The 10,218-nt window shown below is 59.8% G+C and overlaps 6 protein-coding genes across 6 annotated transcripts in view; 2 read left to right on the top strand and 4 right to left on the bottom strand.

The window, feature by feature from the left end:
• Positions 1–318: 318 nt before the first annotated feature.
• Positions 319–1,957, bottom strand: SPRG_08572 (hypothetical protein). The gene has a single exon (XM_012347812.1). It carries the CDS (start codon positions 1,926–1,928, stop codon positions 402–404), a length of 1,527 nt encoding a protein of 508 aa, XP_012203202.1. The 5' UTR covers positions 1,929–1,957; the 3' UTR covers positions 319–401.
• A 918-nt stretch (positions 1,958–2,875) lies between these two features.
• On the top strand, positions 2,876–3,107 carry SPRG_08571 (hypothetical protein; the record flags this gene model as incomplete). Its single annotated transcript, XM_012347811.1, has 2 exons — positions 2,876–3,048; positions 3,092–3,107. The coding sequence occupies 2 exons, from the start codon at positions 2,876–2,878 to the stop codon at positions 3,105–3,107; spliced, it is 189 nt and encodes a 62-aa protein (XP_012203201.1).
• Positions 3,108–3,144: 37 nt separating this feature from the next.
• SPRG_08570 (hypothetical protein) lies at positions 3,145–7,286 on the top strand. Its single transcript, XM_012347810.1, has 14 exons — positions 3,145–3,316; positions 3,365–3,423; positions 3,478–3,760; positions 3,803–3,973; positions 4,021–4,103; positions 4,153–4,450; positions 4,500–4,658; positions 4,714–5,169; positions 5,214–5,449; positions 5,497–6,303; positions 6,352–6,497; positions 6,552–6,696; positions 6,743–7,073; positions 7,116–7,286. The coding sequence occupies exons 1-14, from the start codon at positions 3,296–3,298 to the stop codon at positions 7,260–7,262; spliced, it is 3,342 nt and encodes a 1,113-aa protein (XP_012203200.1). The 5' UTR covers positions 3,145–3,295; the 3' UTR covers positions 7,263–7,286.
• Positions 7,250–8,154, bottom strand: SPRG_08569 (hypothetical protein). The gene is made up of 5 exons (XM_012347809.1): positions 8,048–8,154; positions 7,821–7,994; positions 7,709–7,774; positions 7,567–7,664; positions 7,250–7,512 (listed from the first exon to the last, which is right to left on the bottom strand). The coding sequence occupies exons 1-5, from the start codon at positions 8,103–8,105 to the stop codon at positions 7,288–7,290; spliced, it is 621 nt and encodes a 206-aa protein (XP_012203199.1). The 5' UTR covers positions 8,106–8,154; the 3' UTR covers positions 7,250–7,287.
• Positions 8,155–8,532: 378 nt separating this feature from the next.
• Positions 8,533–9,022, bottom strand: SPRG_08568 (hypothetical protein). Its single transcript, XM_012347808.1, has 2 exons — positions 8,871–9,022; positions 8,533–8,818 (listed from the first exon to the last, which is right to left on the bottom strand). Exons 1-2 carry the CDS (start codon positions 8,967–8,969, stop codon positions 8,591–8,593), a joined length of 327 nt encoding a protein of 108 aa, XP_012203198.1. The 5' UTR covers positions 8,970–9,022; the 3' UTR covers positions 8,533–8,590.
• A 437-nt stretch (positions 9,023–9,459) lies between these two features.
• The window catches only part of SPRG_20611 (hypothetical protein), a gene marked incomplete at both ends in the record, with an annotated part of 1,930 nt that continues 1,171 nt past the window's right edge, over positions 9,460–10,218 (bottom strand). The window contains 2 exons of the mRNA XM_012347829.1: positions 9,460–9,992; positions 10,054–10,183. Coding sequence (XP_012203219.1) covers positions 9,460–9,992; positions 10,054–10,183 — 663 coding nt within the window. The remainder of the gene's footprint in view (positions 9,993–10,053; positions 10,184–10,218) is intronic.

Genomic DNA, 10,218 nt, shown 5'->3' with positions numbered 1-10,218 from the left:
CGTTGCAGCTATCGATACGCTCGTTCGCGCCATCACAGCGATCGAGACCGGGCAGCTGATGGCTTTCGAGCCGCACTTGGTCCTCGCACCCACCCCATGCCTCGCACCGGTTCCTTTAGGGCAACGGGACGCGGCGCTCGAGTACGAAGAGACCGTGCTGCGCGCGTTGCTAGCCAGGGCCCACGAGTTGGGCCTTCTATAGACTCGATTTAAGACCAAGCAGCATAATAAAAATCCAGTTATCATTCAACCAAACGAGGTCACTTGCCTTGCGATCGACAAAGCCTACTCTCTCGCCAACCTGCACAGCGGCGGCGACCCACTGTCTACTACTCCTATTACGTGCTTTAAAACTACTTGTACAAACGCTGCTACGTCGTCGTGTGCTTACCATTGCACTCTCAGGCGCGGCAGCCCGTCTGCCAGCGCCACTCGTAATGCTGCATCGCGCTCACATAGTGCACGAGGGCGGCGAGAACGACGCAAATGTGCCACAGCTGATGCGACGAGAACCACACGTCAAACGTGCCGGGGTAGAGGCGCTCGGGGAACCGCGTTCCGTAGAAGACCGCGCCGAGCACGTAGAGGCCGGCCATGGCCAGGAGCGGCTTGAGCACAATCTGCACGTGGTCGTCCATGAGCCCAAACTCGTAAATGAGGTGCGCGATCGGGACGACGCCGAAGAAGCCCATCGAGAGAAACACCGCCGAGCGCACGCTCGGGTACTTGCCAAAGGCCGGGATGAGCGACGCGGCGAAGGACCCTATCGCGAGCACCGAGACGATGCCGAGGTACGCGTTGAGAGCCCACTGGTTGCAGTAGAACGAGTAGTAAATGACCGGAAAGAACGACCCGGCAATCATGAGGATGATGCCAGCATAGTCCAGTTGCGACAGCAGCAGCGACGCGCGCGGGCTCTGCACAAAGAGCAGGTGGTACACCGAGCTCATCGTGAGGCACACGACGGCGCTCCCGATAAAGACGGCGATCGGCCAGAGACCGACGACCGACGACGCGAGGGCCGATGGATGCAGCTCCGAGAGCACATGAAGCCCGTTGTAGACGCTGTCGGTAAGGCCGTGAAACTCGCGGAGCATGTACTGCACCGAGGGGTAGGCCTTGGGCGTGTCGAGCTGCCGAAGAAACGAGCTAAAGGCGTCGACGCGGAGGCGCAGCTGCGTCTTCATGCGGTGGATCTGGTTGTACGACGCGACCCACTGCAGCAGCGTCTGGTCGTGCGCCGCCGTCGCGTTCGTGCTCGGGTGCAAGCGCGCGTGCAAGAGCGTGAGCTCCTTGTACAGCGTCTCCATTTGGTCCGAGAGGAGGTGCGAGACATCGCCAGCGTGCGACTCGAGGAGCTGATGGAAGCGCTGGAGGCTCGGGATCTGCGCGATCGTGTGGCCAAGGATCTCGCTCGCCACGTGCATGCGCCGGACAACCGTCTCTTGGTGCACGGCGTCGACCGTGTAGTACGACGTGTGCTCCTTCGTAAAGAGCGCGTTCGATGCAATGGTCTTCTCAAAGAACGCCAGCGTGTGGTGGCCGCCTTGGAGGTACAAGACGTCCGGCGACACGACTTGGGCCGTCGACGCCTCGAGCGGGACCTCCATGCTAAAGACGCTCACGAGAAGGCAGACAAAGATGAGCGAGCCCACAATGTGCGTCCAGACGTTCCACGTCTCGTTGTGCAGCTCGAAGAGCGACTGGAGGCAGTGCGAGGCCGAGTAGTTGACGCGGTAGCCTGACCGGATGTACGCATTGTCGGCCAAGAACGAAAAGCCCTGGTCGTGCAGCACATGGTAGCCGGCGAGCCGCTTCTCCATCGATGTCATGGGTGTTGGCGGTGCATCGGCCATCGGCATAGGCGCCATGTCCATCGGCGTCCGTGTCGGCGCAGCGTCGGTCGTCGGTGCCATCGTCGGCGCCATGCTGCTGCTTACGTCGACGTCGTCGAGGAAGATTGGAACTGAATGCAATCGCTGCCCACGCCGTTGATTATCCGGATTATCCGCATAAAAGGCCAATCACATTGCGATATTCGTCCGAGCGGAATCTACCAGATTCAGATGGCGTCTGTGTGGGTGGTGGACGTCTTGCAGTTTGTATCGCGCGAGAGGCTGGGAGCACGCGTCGTCGTCGTCTAATTCGTACCAGGTACGAATTAGAGGCTCGTCGGGTCTCGTGCAAGCAAGTACATTCCTATGGCAGCCACTTGCGACCAAGCGTCGCGGTCGAGACGAGCCCCATGGGAATCAGGTTGACGCGACCATGGGCGTGACGCTGGCCTGTCGCGCGGTTGCATACGCTTGCGTAGAGAAATCGGTTGGAACAATGAGAATACTTTAGCCCACAAACTGCAGCGCTTGGCGCGGCTGGGGGCGCTGCAGCAGTGCCTAGACTGGAGCACCGCGCCAGCGTTGGATGGGCATGAACTGTAGCACGCTCGCCTCGGCGGCTTCTTGGGTATGTCCCACCTTCTCCAGTTTCTGATCGGCACTATTGGTACGGTGTGGTGCCTTGAAGGTGCAGCCATCTCGAGAAGGGTCAGGCAGCCGGCTGCAGCCGCACGCCGCGCTTCCTTCTCCTCGTCTGTGCCAATGACATGGTTCTTGAACGTGCTGCGAAGACGACGGATGACGCGGCAGGACGACGAGGACGCGTGCATAGAAAGGCTCGTTCGTTGGGCGATCGTGGATCGTGCATGGCATCTGTGGTAAGGACACTCGCCAAGATTGCATTCATCCGCCTCGCCTTTCTTTAGTTGAAAGTACATATTTGAGGCAGGATATTTGTTTTGGCGGGAAACACCCCATCGGAGCCAGATCGTTTCAAATAGAAACCGTTTCAAAATTGCTGTGGAGTGAAGCACGTGGCGATGGCCGAGACACGATGGTTCTACGCCAACGACGACGACAAAATCCACGGCCCCGCGACGCTGGAGCTCTTGCGCAGCCTCTGGCTCCGCGGTGAGCTCCAGACTGACACTATTGTCTGGCGTCTCGGGCTCGCCGAGTGGCTCTCGATCGGTGAGCTCCCGTCGCTCCTCTCGTGCTTGAACACAAAAGACGCGATCCACGCGAGCCTTCTGAAGCGGTCAGCGTCTCTGAAACCCATAGCGCACGGTCCCCGAACCATTGTGCCTCCGCGCAAAGTGCAGTCGCTCGTCACGACGCTCGTTGCTGTCTCTCGTTCAAGTAATCAAGACGACGACGACGATGAATTGGATAGATCCAGACCTCTCCTACCCCAAGCAGCATTCGAGGCGTCGGTGCTTTGCCCAGGACACATCGCAAAAATGCTTTGCACCGCCCGCTGCGTAACATGTCGTTTAAAAGCATTGGGATCATTCAGCCTCGCTTTGTAGCCGGCAACGCCACACGTACACTCGACGGCCGACGGTCGATCCTTCACGCTGGATCCAATGTACGTGCTTGCTGCGAGCTCGCTTCCGTGATTGAAGCTATAACGGGTCTATAGAGCGCAGCGACTGAGCATGGTCGCCTCCACCCATGGTCCCACCTACCTCTGGGTCGACGACGCTGCAGCTGGCTACGTGCTTCGGCGCATCGTCGATCGTCCGCGCCCGGGAATAGCGACGGTGCTTGGTGACGGCGAGATGCTCGAAGACGTGCCTGTACCGGATGCCAAGGCGCTAGTCACGGACGCCAGTTTACGGCGCAACGTCGACGACCTCGCTACGCTCGCAGCGTACGATACCGAGCCCACTGTGCTGCACATGCTTCAGAAGCGCTTCCTCGAGGTACGTGACATCTGTTCGATATGACCATCGTCATTTCTATAGGGGCGACTGCACACGTGGGTGGGCTCGTCGGCGGGGATGCTCGTGGCACTGCAAACCTTTGGTGCGCCACCGACGCCACCATCGAGTACAAGCGCTTCTGGGATCGCGCCCAGTCTTGCGGCCATGGCGCAGGCGGCGCTCGATGCGCTCCTTCAGGACGGCCGAAACCAGGTGCGCGGTTTGCCTTCTAAAGTGACGGCTGTAGCATTGAAGCCTAGGTGATTATTGTCAGTGGTGAGAGCGGCGCTGGCAAGACGGCCGCCGCGACGCACCTTCTCACCGCACTCACCGAACAGAACGGGTCGGTGCACGTCTGCATGAACGTTCGAGTTGCTGATGGCGGCGCGTAGGTCTGGGGTGCTTGGCGCGCATTCGGCACTGACTGCGTTTGGGCATGCCAAGACGCCTCGCAATGGCAGCAGCAGTCGCTTTTCCAAACTCGTAACCTTGCACGTGGACCCGTCAACGCGCTCGGTGGTCGGCGCGTCGATCATATGCTACCTCTTGGAGAAGGCGCGAGTCGTGCGCCAGGCTAATGGCGAGAGCAACTATCTCATTTTCTACCAGCTTCTCTGCTCCCAGCGTGCGGCAGACTATGGCCTCGCGCCCTTTGGCCTCGGCGAGTACGCGTACCTGACCGATGCCGAGGTTGGCTCCAAACGTCTATAAACACGCCTCTTACCTGGTTTTGCGGTAGGGCGGCCCCGATGAGACTGCGTTTAAAGGGCTGGACGCAACACTCGATGCGTTGCGCGTCGTGGGTATTCTCGATGTCGACTGGCTCCTCGGCGTCGTGGCTGCCATCCTCCACCTGGGCAACCTCGTCTTTATCGCGGACAAGGAGACAGGCTCCAACGTACGCCTTCTTTGTTGGCACGATGCACCAGCTTGCATGCATACTGATGACGTAGGTGGCCAACACTGCCGCGCTGGGTACTGCTGCAACGCTCTTGCGTGTGCCTGCCGATGCGCTGCGTGACGCGCTCTGTGTCACCGTGCTCACGATTGGCAGCAAGCTCGAGCGGCAACACATGCCGCATGGCCCCGAGCGCGCGGCATCCGTGGCCGCTGCGATGGCCAAGGCGCTCTACGTGCGACTCTTCGAGTACATTACTACGCGCAGCAACGCATCGTGTGGTGCGTCGTCTGACGCGCTGCGCTTGAGCGTTCTCGACGTCGTTGGCTTCGAGTCACTTCCCGTGAACGGCCTCAACCAGCTCTGCATCAACTACACGAACGAAGTGTTTCAGCAGAAAATGCAAGGTGAGATCATGGCCGCCGACTTTGCGCTGTACGCGCGGGAGGGCGTCGCGGCGCCGTCGGTGGCATTTCACGACCACCAAGTCGTCTTGGACCTCTTGGACAAGGTATCATCCTTCCTTGCGAGGACGTACCTGAGGCAATGGTGCAGAAGCCCGACGGGATCTGGCATCTCTTGGAAGAGCACTCGCGCGTGATGCGGGGCAGCGATGCGCGACTGGCGCAGCAGGTGCGCACATTGTCGTCACCCGCGCTCGTTGCGCAAAAGGCACCGATGGTATTTGGCGTGCGTCATTACGCCGGCGTCGTCACGTACTCGGCCGACGGTCTCACCGAGGGCAACAAGGACATGGCCGCGCCGAGCGTCGCCGAGCTCGTCGCCCAAAGGTCGGTGCCTCCGTGAGCCACGTCATGCTAAGGTGGCGTGTTTTTAGCGCGCTGCCAGCAGCCTTCCAGGCGCTGTTTCAAGCTGCCCCAGCGCGAGCGCGGTCGCCGGTGGCGGACTTTCGCACGCAACTCGCCGCGCTGCGTCAAGACGTCGCGCTCTTGCATCCCCGCTATGTGTGCTGCATTGCGCCCAACCGCACGCGCGCGACCGCAACGTTCGAGCCGATGGTCGTCCTCGATCAGTTGCGGGCGGCAGGCGTCCTCGCCGCCGTCGCTCTATCAACGCACGGTCTCGCCTTTCGTGTGCCGCACAGCGCATTTTTCCAAATGTACCAGCGCTTAGCGCCAGGGGCGCGCGACTGCCAGGCCCTTTTGCGCGACCTCGGCTTGCGCGCGCGGCTCGGCGCGTCGCTCGTCTTGTACGACGCGCCCGCCCACGACCTCCTCGAGTTGCTGCGAGTGCTTCACCGATCCGCGTCGGTCGTGCAGGTGCAAGCAGCGTGGCGGCGCCGGCTCGCACGCCAGTATGTCTGCGCCCGTCGCGCGGCGTCAAAGGACCCGTCCACCGCGCCCGAGGTATTGCGTCCGTGGCAGCCGCTGTTTCCAGCTCAGCAATCAGCAACGGCGGCGCAAAGCGAGAAGGGTACTCCGCCGATCGACGAGCCGCAGTGCGATGAGGACGACGAAGACGCGCTCAAGCAGCAGCTCACCAAGGCCGTCGAGGCCAACGACCGCGCCGCCGTGATTGGTCGGTCGATCGCGCTTCAGAAGCGCTTTCTCAAAGTGCACGCGGGCATGTTCTTGCCGTCGCAGCTGCCTCTGCTGCGGGCCAAAGCCGACTTTGCCAATGCGCGGTCCACTATTGTCTGTAAAATGTACACAATTTACATATCGTTTTGTAGATTCTACGGCCTGAGCTCAAGCGGCGCCAAAGAAGACTTGGTCGATGGTATGCTCAAGTTTAGTGCCAAGCCACTGCACACGTCCTTGACGCTATTACCCCCTGCCGCCACGCGCGATGCGATCCGTTGCTTCAAGGCTATCCTTGGTACTGCATTCCCATACTAGTGCTGCTTCCGATGCGACAGCATGTCGGTACTAGGCTACATGGGCCTGCGTCGGCAAGGGACACCGCAAGACCTCGTGGTCGAGCTCATCTCGAAAGCGATCGCGCAGCCAGATCTGCGCGCGGAAGTGTACGCGCAGATCCTCAAGCAGCTCACGGACGTGCCCAGCGACGCGTTGCGGTACGAGCAATATGGTGTTTTGCTCGTATAAGGAAATGGAACGTAGGGACAAGGCGTGGGCGCTCTTGATTGTGGCGCTCGCCCATGTACCGCCCCCGCCGGTGCAAGAAAGCTACGTCGCCATGTTCATCCAGGCCCATGCCCCCGATGCATGGGTGGACCATCTCTTCCTCATGCTGCACCAGCGCCTCGTGCATGGCGCCCGTCGCGACGTCTTGGTCCCCGACGCGATTGCCGCGCTCCTCGATGGCTTTCGCGGTCCTTCGCCGAGCCCGACTGCAAGCCGTCTCTCGATCACGGCCGGGTTTCTCGACCCGACGCCGTCGACCCGCGTGCTCTACGCCTTCCAAGGCAGTGCGGACGATGCGACGTTGACGGTAGGATCATAACGTGTCTCTGGGTCTGTGATGCGTGCGTAGGTGGACGCAGGAGACGAGGTCGTTGTCCTCGACGCGTCGCTCGCGGCTCCGTGGTGGTTCGTGCAGATCGGCCACGTCGGTGGGTACGTCCCTGCGACGTATCTGGAGCTCTACACCAAACAGATGCAACGCGCGCTGCTTGTATAACTCAATATATGAAGTCGATCGATCTTTAGCAGCAGCCGTCCGACGTCCGGTCAGCGTGGTCGTCCAGTTTGATTTTGCGCTCGTTGGCCACGTCTAACCGGTCGCTCTCGCACTCGGCGAGGCGCTTCTGCACGTCGACCGCAATCGACCGGAACGCTTCTTCGACGTTCAAATTGCTCTTGGCGCTCGTCTCGAAGAACTGCACGCCGTACTCGGCCGCGAGCTCTTCGCCCTGCTGCGTCGTCACCACCTACGCCCGTCGAGACAGATTGAGCCACGTGGTAAGGCGTGGACGCAGTCGTACGCGCTCGGACGGGTCGACGTCGCACTTGTTGCCAATGAGGATCTTGTTGACGTTCGGGCTCGCATGCTGCTGGATCTGGCGCATCCAGTTGCGCACATCTGCGTCAGCACATGAGGCATGAGGTAGAGCCAACGATGCGTACTCTGGAACGAATGGTCGTCCGTGACGTCGTACACGAGGAGGATGCCCATGGCGCCGCGGTAGTAGGCTATTCATAGCGTCGTCGTCGTGGTCACTGCATGGCATGCGAGTACCTGTTGTGATCGTGCGGAAGCGCTCCTGGCCGGCCGTGTCCCAGATCTGGAGCTTCACGCGCTTCCCATCCACGTCGATGGTCTTGACCTTGAAGTCGATCCCGATCGTCGTGATGAAGGACGACGTGAACGTGTCGTCCGAGTAGCGCATGAGGAGGCAACTCTTCCCGACGCCTACCGCATGCGCATGAGCTCTACCTCGGCCGGGAAGGAGGATGGGAGGGTACCGCTGTCGCCGATGAGGAGGAGCTTGACGAGGAGGTCGTACTTGGAGCTGTGGACCATGCTGCTTGCTGCTGTCGGCCGAGGGGTTTTCGCACTCCCTTCGCTTTTCGTTTTTGGATTTTTATCGAAGCGTGAAAAAAACACGCTTCTTCCGGAAACACACTTGCGTTTTGTATGGTCATGAACGTGTTTTTTAATAGGACGCGTTTTAATTGCACATAGCACTGAATTCCACGAGCAATGGTCCTCGCGTCGACTAAACTACGCGGCGGCACCGAGTTTAGTTAGTCGGTCCAATACCACGACATCATGCAAGGCGAGCCTCAACAACGCGCAATAATGCTACTCGTAGACGAGGCGATATGGGTGGAGCCAAGCGTCAAAGTGCTATGCCATGCGACACGTCTGCAGCGACCTTGCCACCGCAAGATCCATCATCGCCGCGCCTCTATTTTTGATTGACATGCAAATTGGCGGCCAGTTGTGCGTTGGTTTGGAATTTGTGGGAATTTGTTGGAAAAAGCGAGCGATTCTTACGCAGTAAATTAGACGAGGACACCAGCGTTTTGAAGGAGCGGCACGAGCTTGCCGTCGCGCTGGAGCTGCGCCACGTCCGAGCCGCCGCCGATCGTCACGTCCTGGACAAACACGTTGGGTACCGTGCGGCGGCCCGTGAGCTCAATGAGCGCTTGGAGGATTTCGTCGCCGTTAGGGACAACGTCGAGCTCAATCACGTGGTACGGCGCGCCAACCGACGTCAAGACCGACTTGGCCTATTGGGGAGATTGCACTTTGAGATGGCCCTTTGACGTTGGAGAAGTCGACCTGCGTGCAGTAGGGGCAGTACGTCTTGCTAAAGACCGTGACACCGTGCGAAGCGAGCGTCGCCTTGACGAACGCGTGGGTTTCGGGCGAAGCGACCATTCTGAGGTAGTTCTTATAGGTTGGGAGCGAGTTGCAGAGTGGGCAGATGACACTATGTCCACGCATGATGTCCACGAGCTATGTCCACGGTCGTGGAATTCGATTGGTCAACTTTTCACCAATCAACGGCGCGCTTGCGACTCGCGAATCTTCGCCCAAACCATTCGCGGCCCTTCGCGGAACCTTCCGAGGATTCAGTTTACGCGCCAAAATTTGTTGCCAACGAACTTCCGAAGTCGACCTGCGCCCAAGGACAGGACGTTTGGCCCATCGAAGTCATATCCTCTGGATGGCAGCATCGCGTCGCCCTGACCATGTCGCCTCCTCGACGCCCTCTCCAGCCTCTCCCCTGCCTGCCTAGCTCTTGTCATCTCGATGACAATCTAGTGCCCAGCCATTGGTGTCCAGCACCTTCTAGAGTAGCGTAGCACGTCGTCTTTGCGAGGAGCAATAGGTAGCACTCATAAAGTCTTCCATGTACAATGCTCCCTTAGAGCTTCTCCGTGTTGAACAAAAACGCATTGCCGTCGGCGGTCCGCGTGCGCACTTGGGTCTCGTAGTCAGTGTTGCTCAAAATGGCATCGACCGCGTCCGCCGCGTTCGAAATGATGCGCCACGTGTCGTACTGCCCGCGCCGGAGCTCCACAATCACCTCAAAGATCGGTGCACCGCCGCGCTCGGCCACAGTCTTCCGCAGCGAGTCGCCGTCGTTCTTCAGCTGCTGCTCCCTGGCCGTCTTGTCGCTGAGCGTCACGTTCTGAATGCCACCCACAAGCCCTCGCAGCGGCTTGTTCTTGAGCAGCTTGCGCAGGTCGCCGTGCGCCGAGGCCACGATGCGCACACCGCGCTGCTTGCACGTGCGCGCGGCCTCGACTTCGTTCGGGCGGCCAATCTCGTCAATGACCATGACCTCGGGCGTGTGGTTCTGGACCACTTGGACCATCACGGCGGCTTGCTTGTCGAGCGACGGCACCATCATGCGGCGCGCCAAGCCCACGCACATGTGCGGAATGTTGCCGTCGCCTAAACAATAAAATCAGAGTGATTAGGGTTTCGTTTCCACTATTTTGAGGAGAAAGAGTACTACCTGCAATCTCGTTGCTCGTGTCGACGATGCAGACGTTGTACTTGGTCGCGAGCTGCCGAGAGACTTCGCGGACAATCGTGGTTTTGCCGCAGCCAGGTTCGCCGAGGAAGAGAATGTTCTTGTCCTCCTTCGCCAAAATGTACGGCAATCAAGCTCGCATTG

Source organism: Saprolegnia parasitica (assembly GCF_000151545.1).
Source record: "Saprolegnia parasitica CBS 223.65 unplaced genomic scaffold supercont2.38, whole genome shotgun sequence".
Classification (NCBI taxonomy): Eukaryota; Oomycota; class Saprolegniomycetes; order Saprolegniales; family Saprolegniaceae; genus Saprolegnia; species Saprolegnia parasitica.
This window is presented reverse-complemented; position numbering and strand designations above follow the sequence as displayed.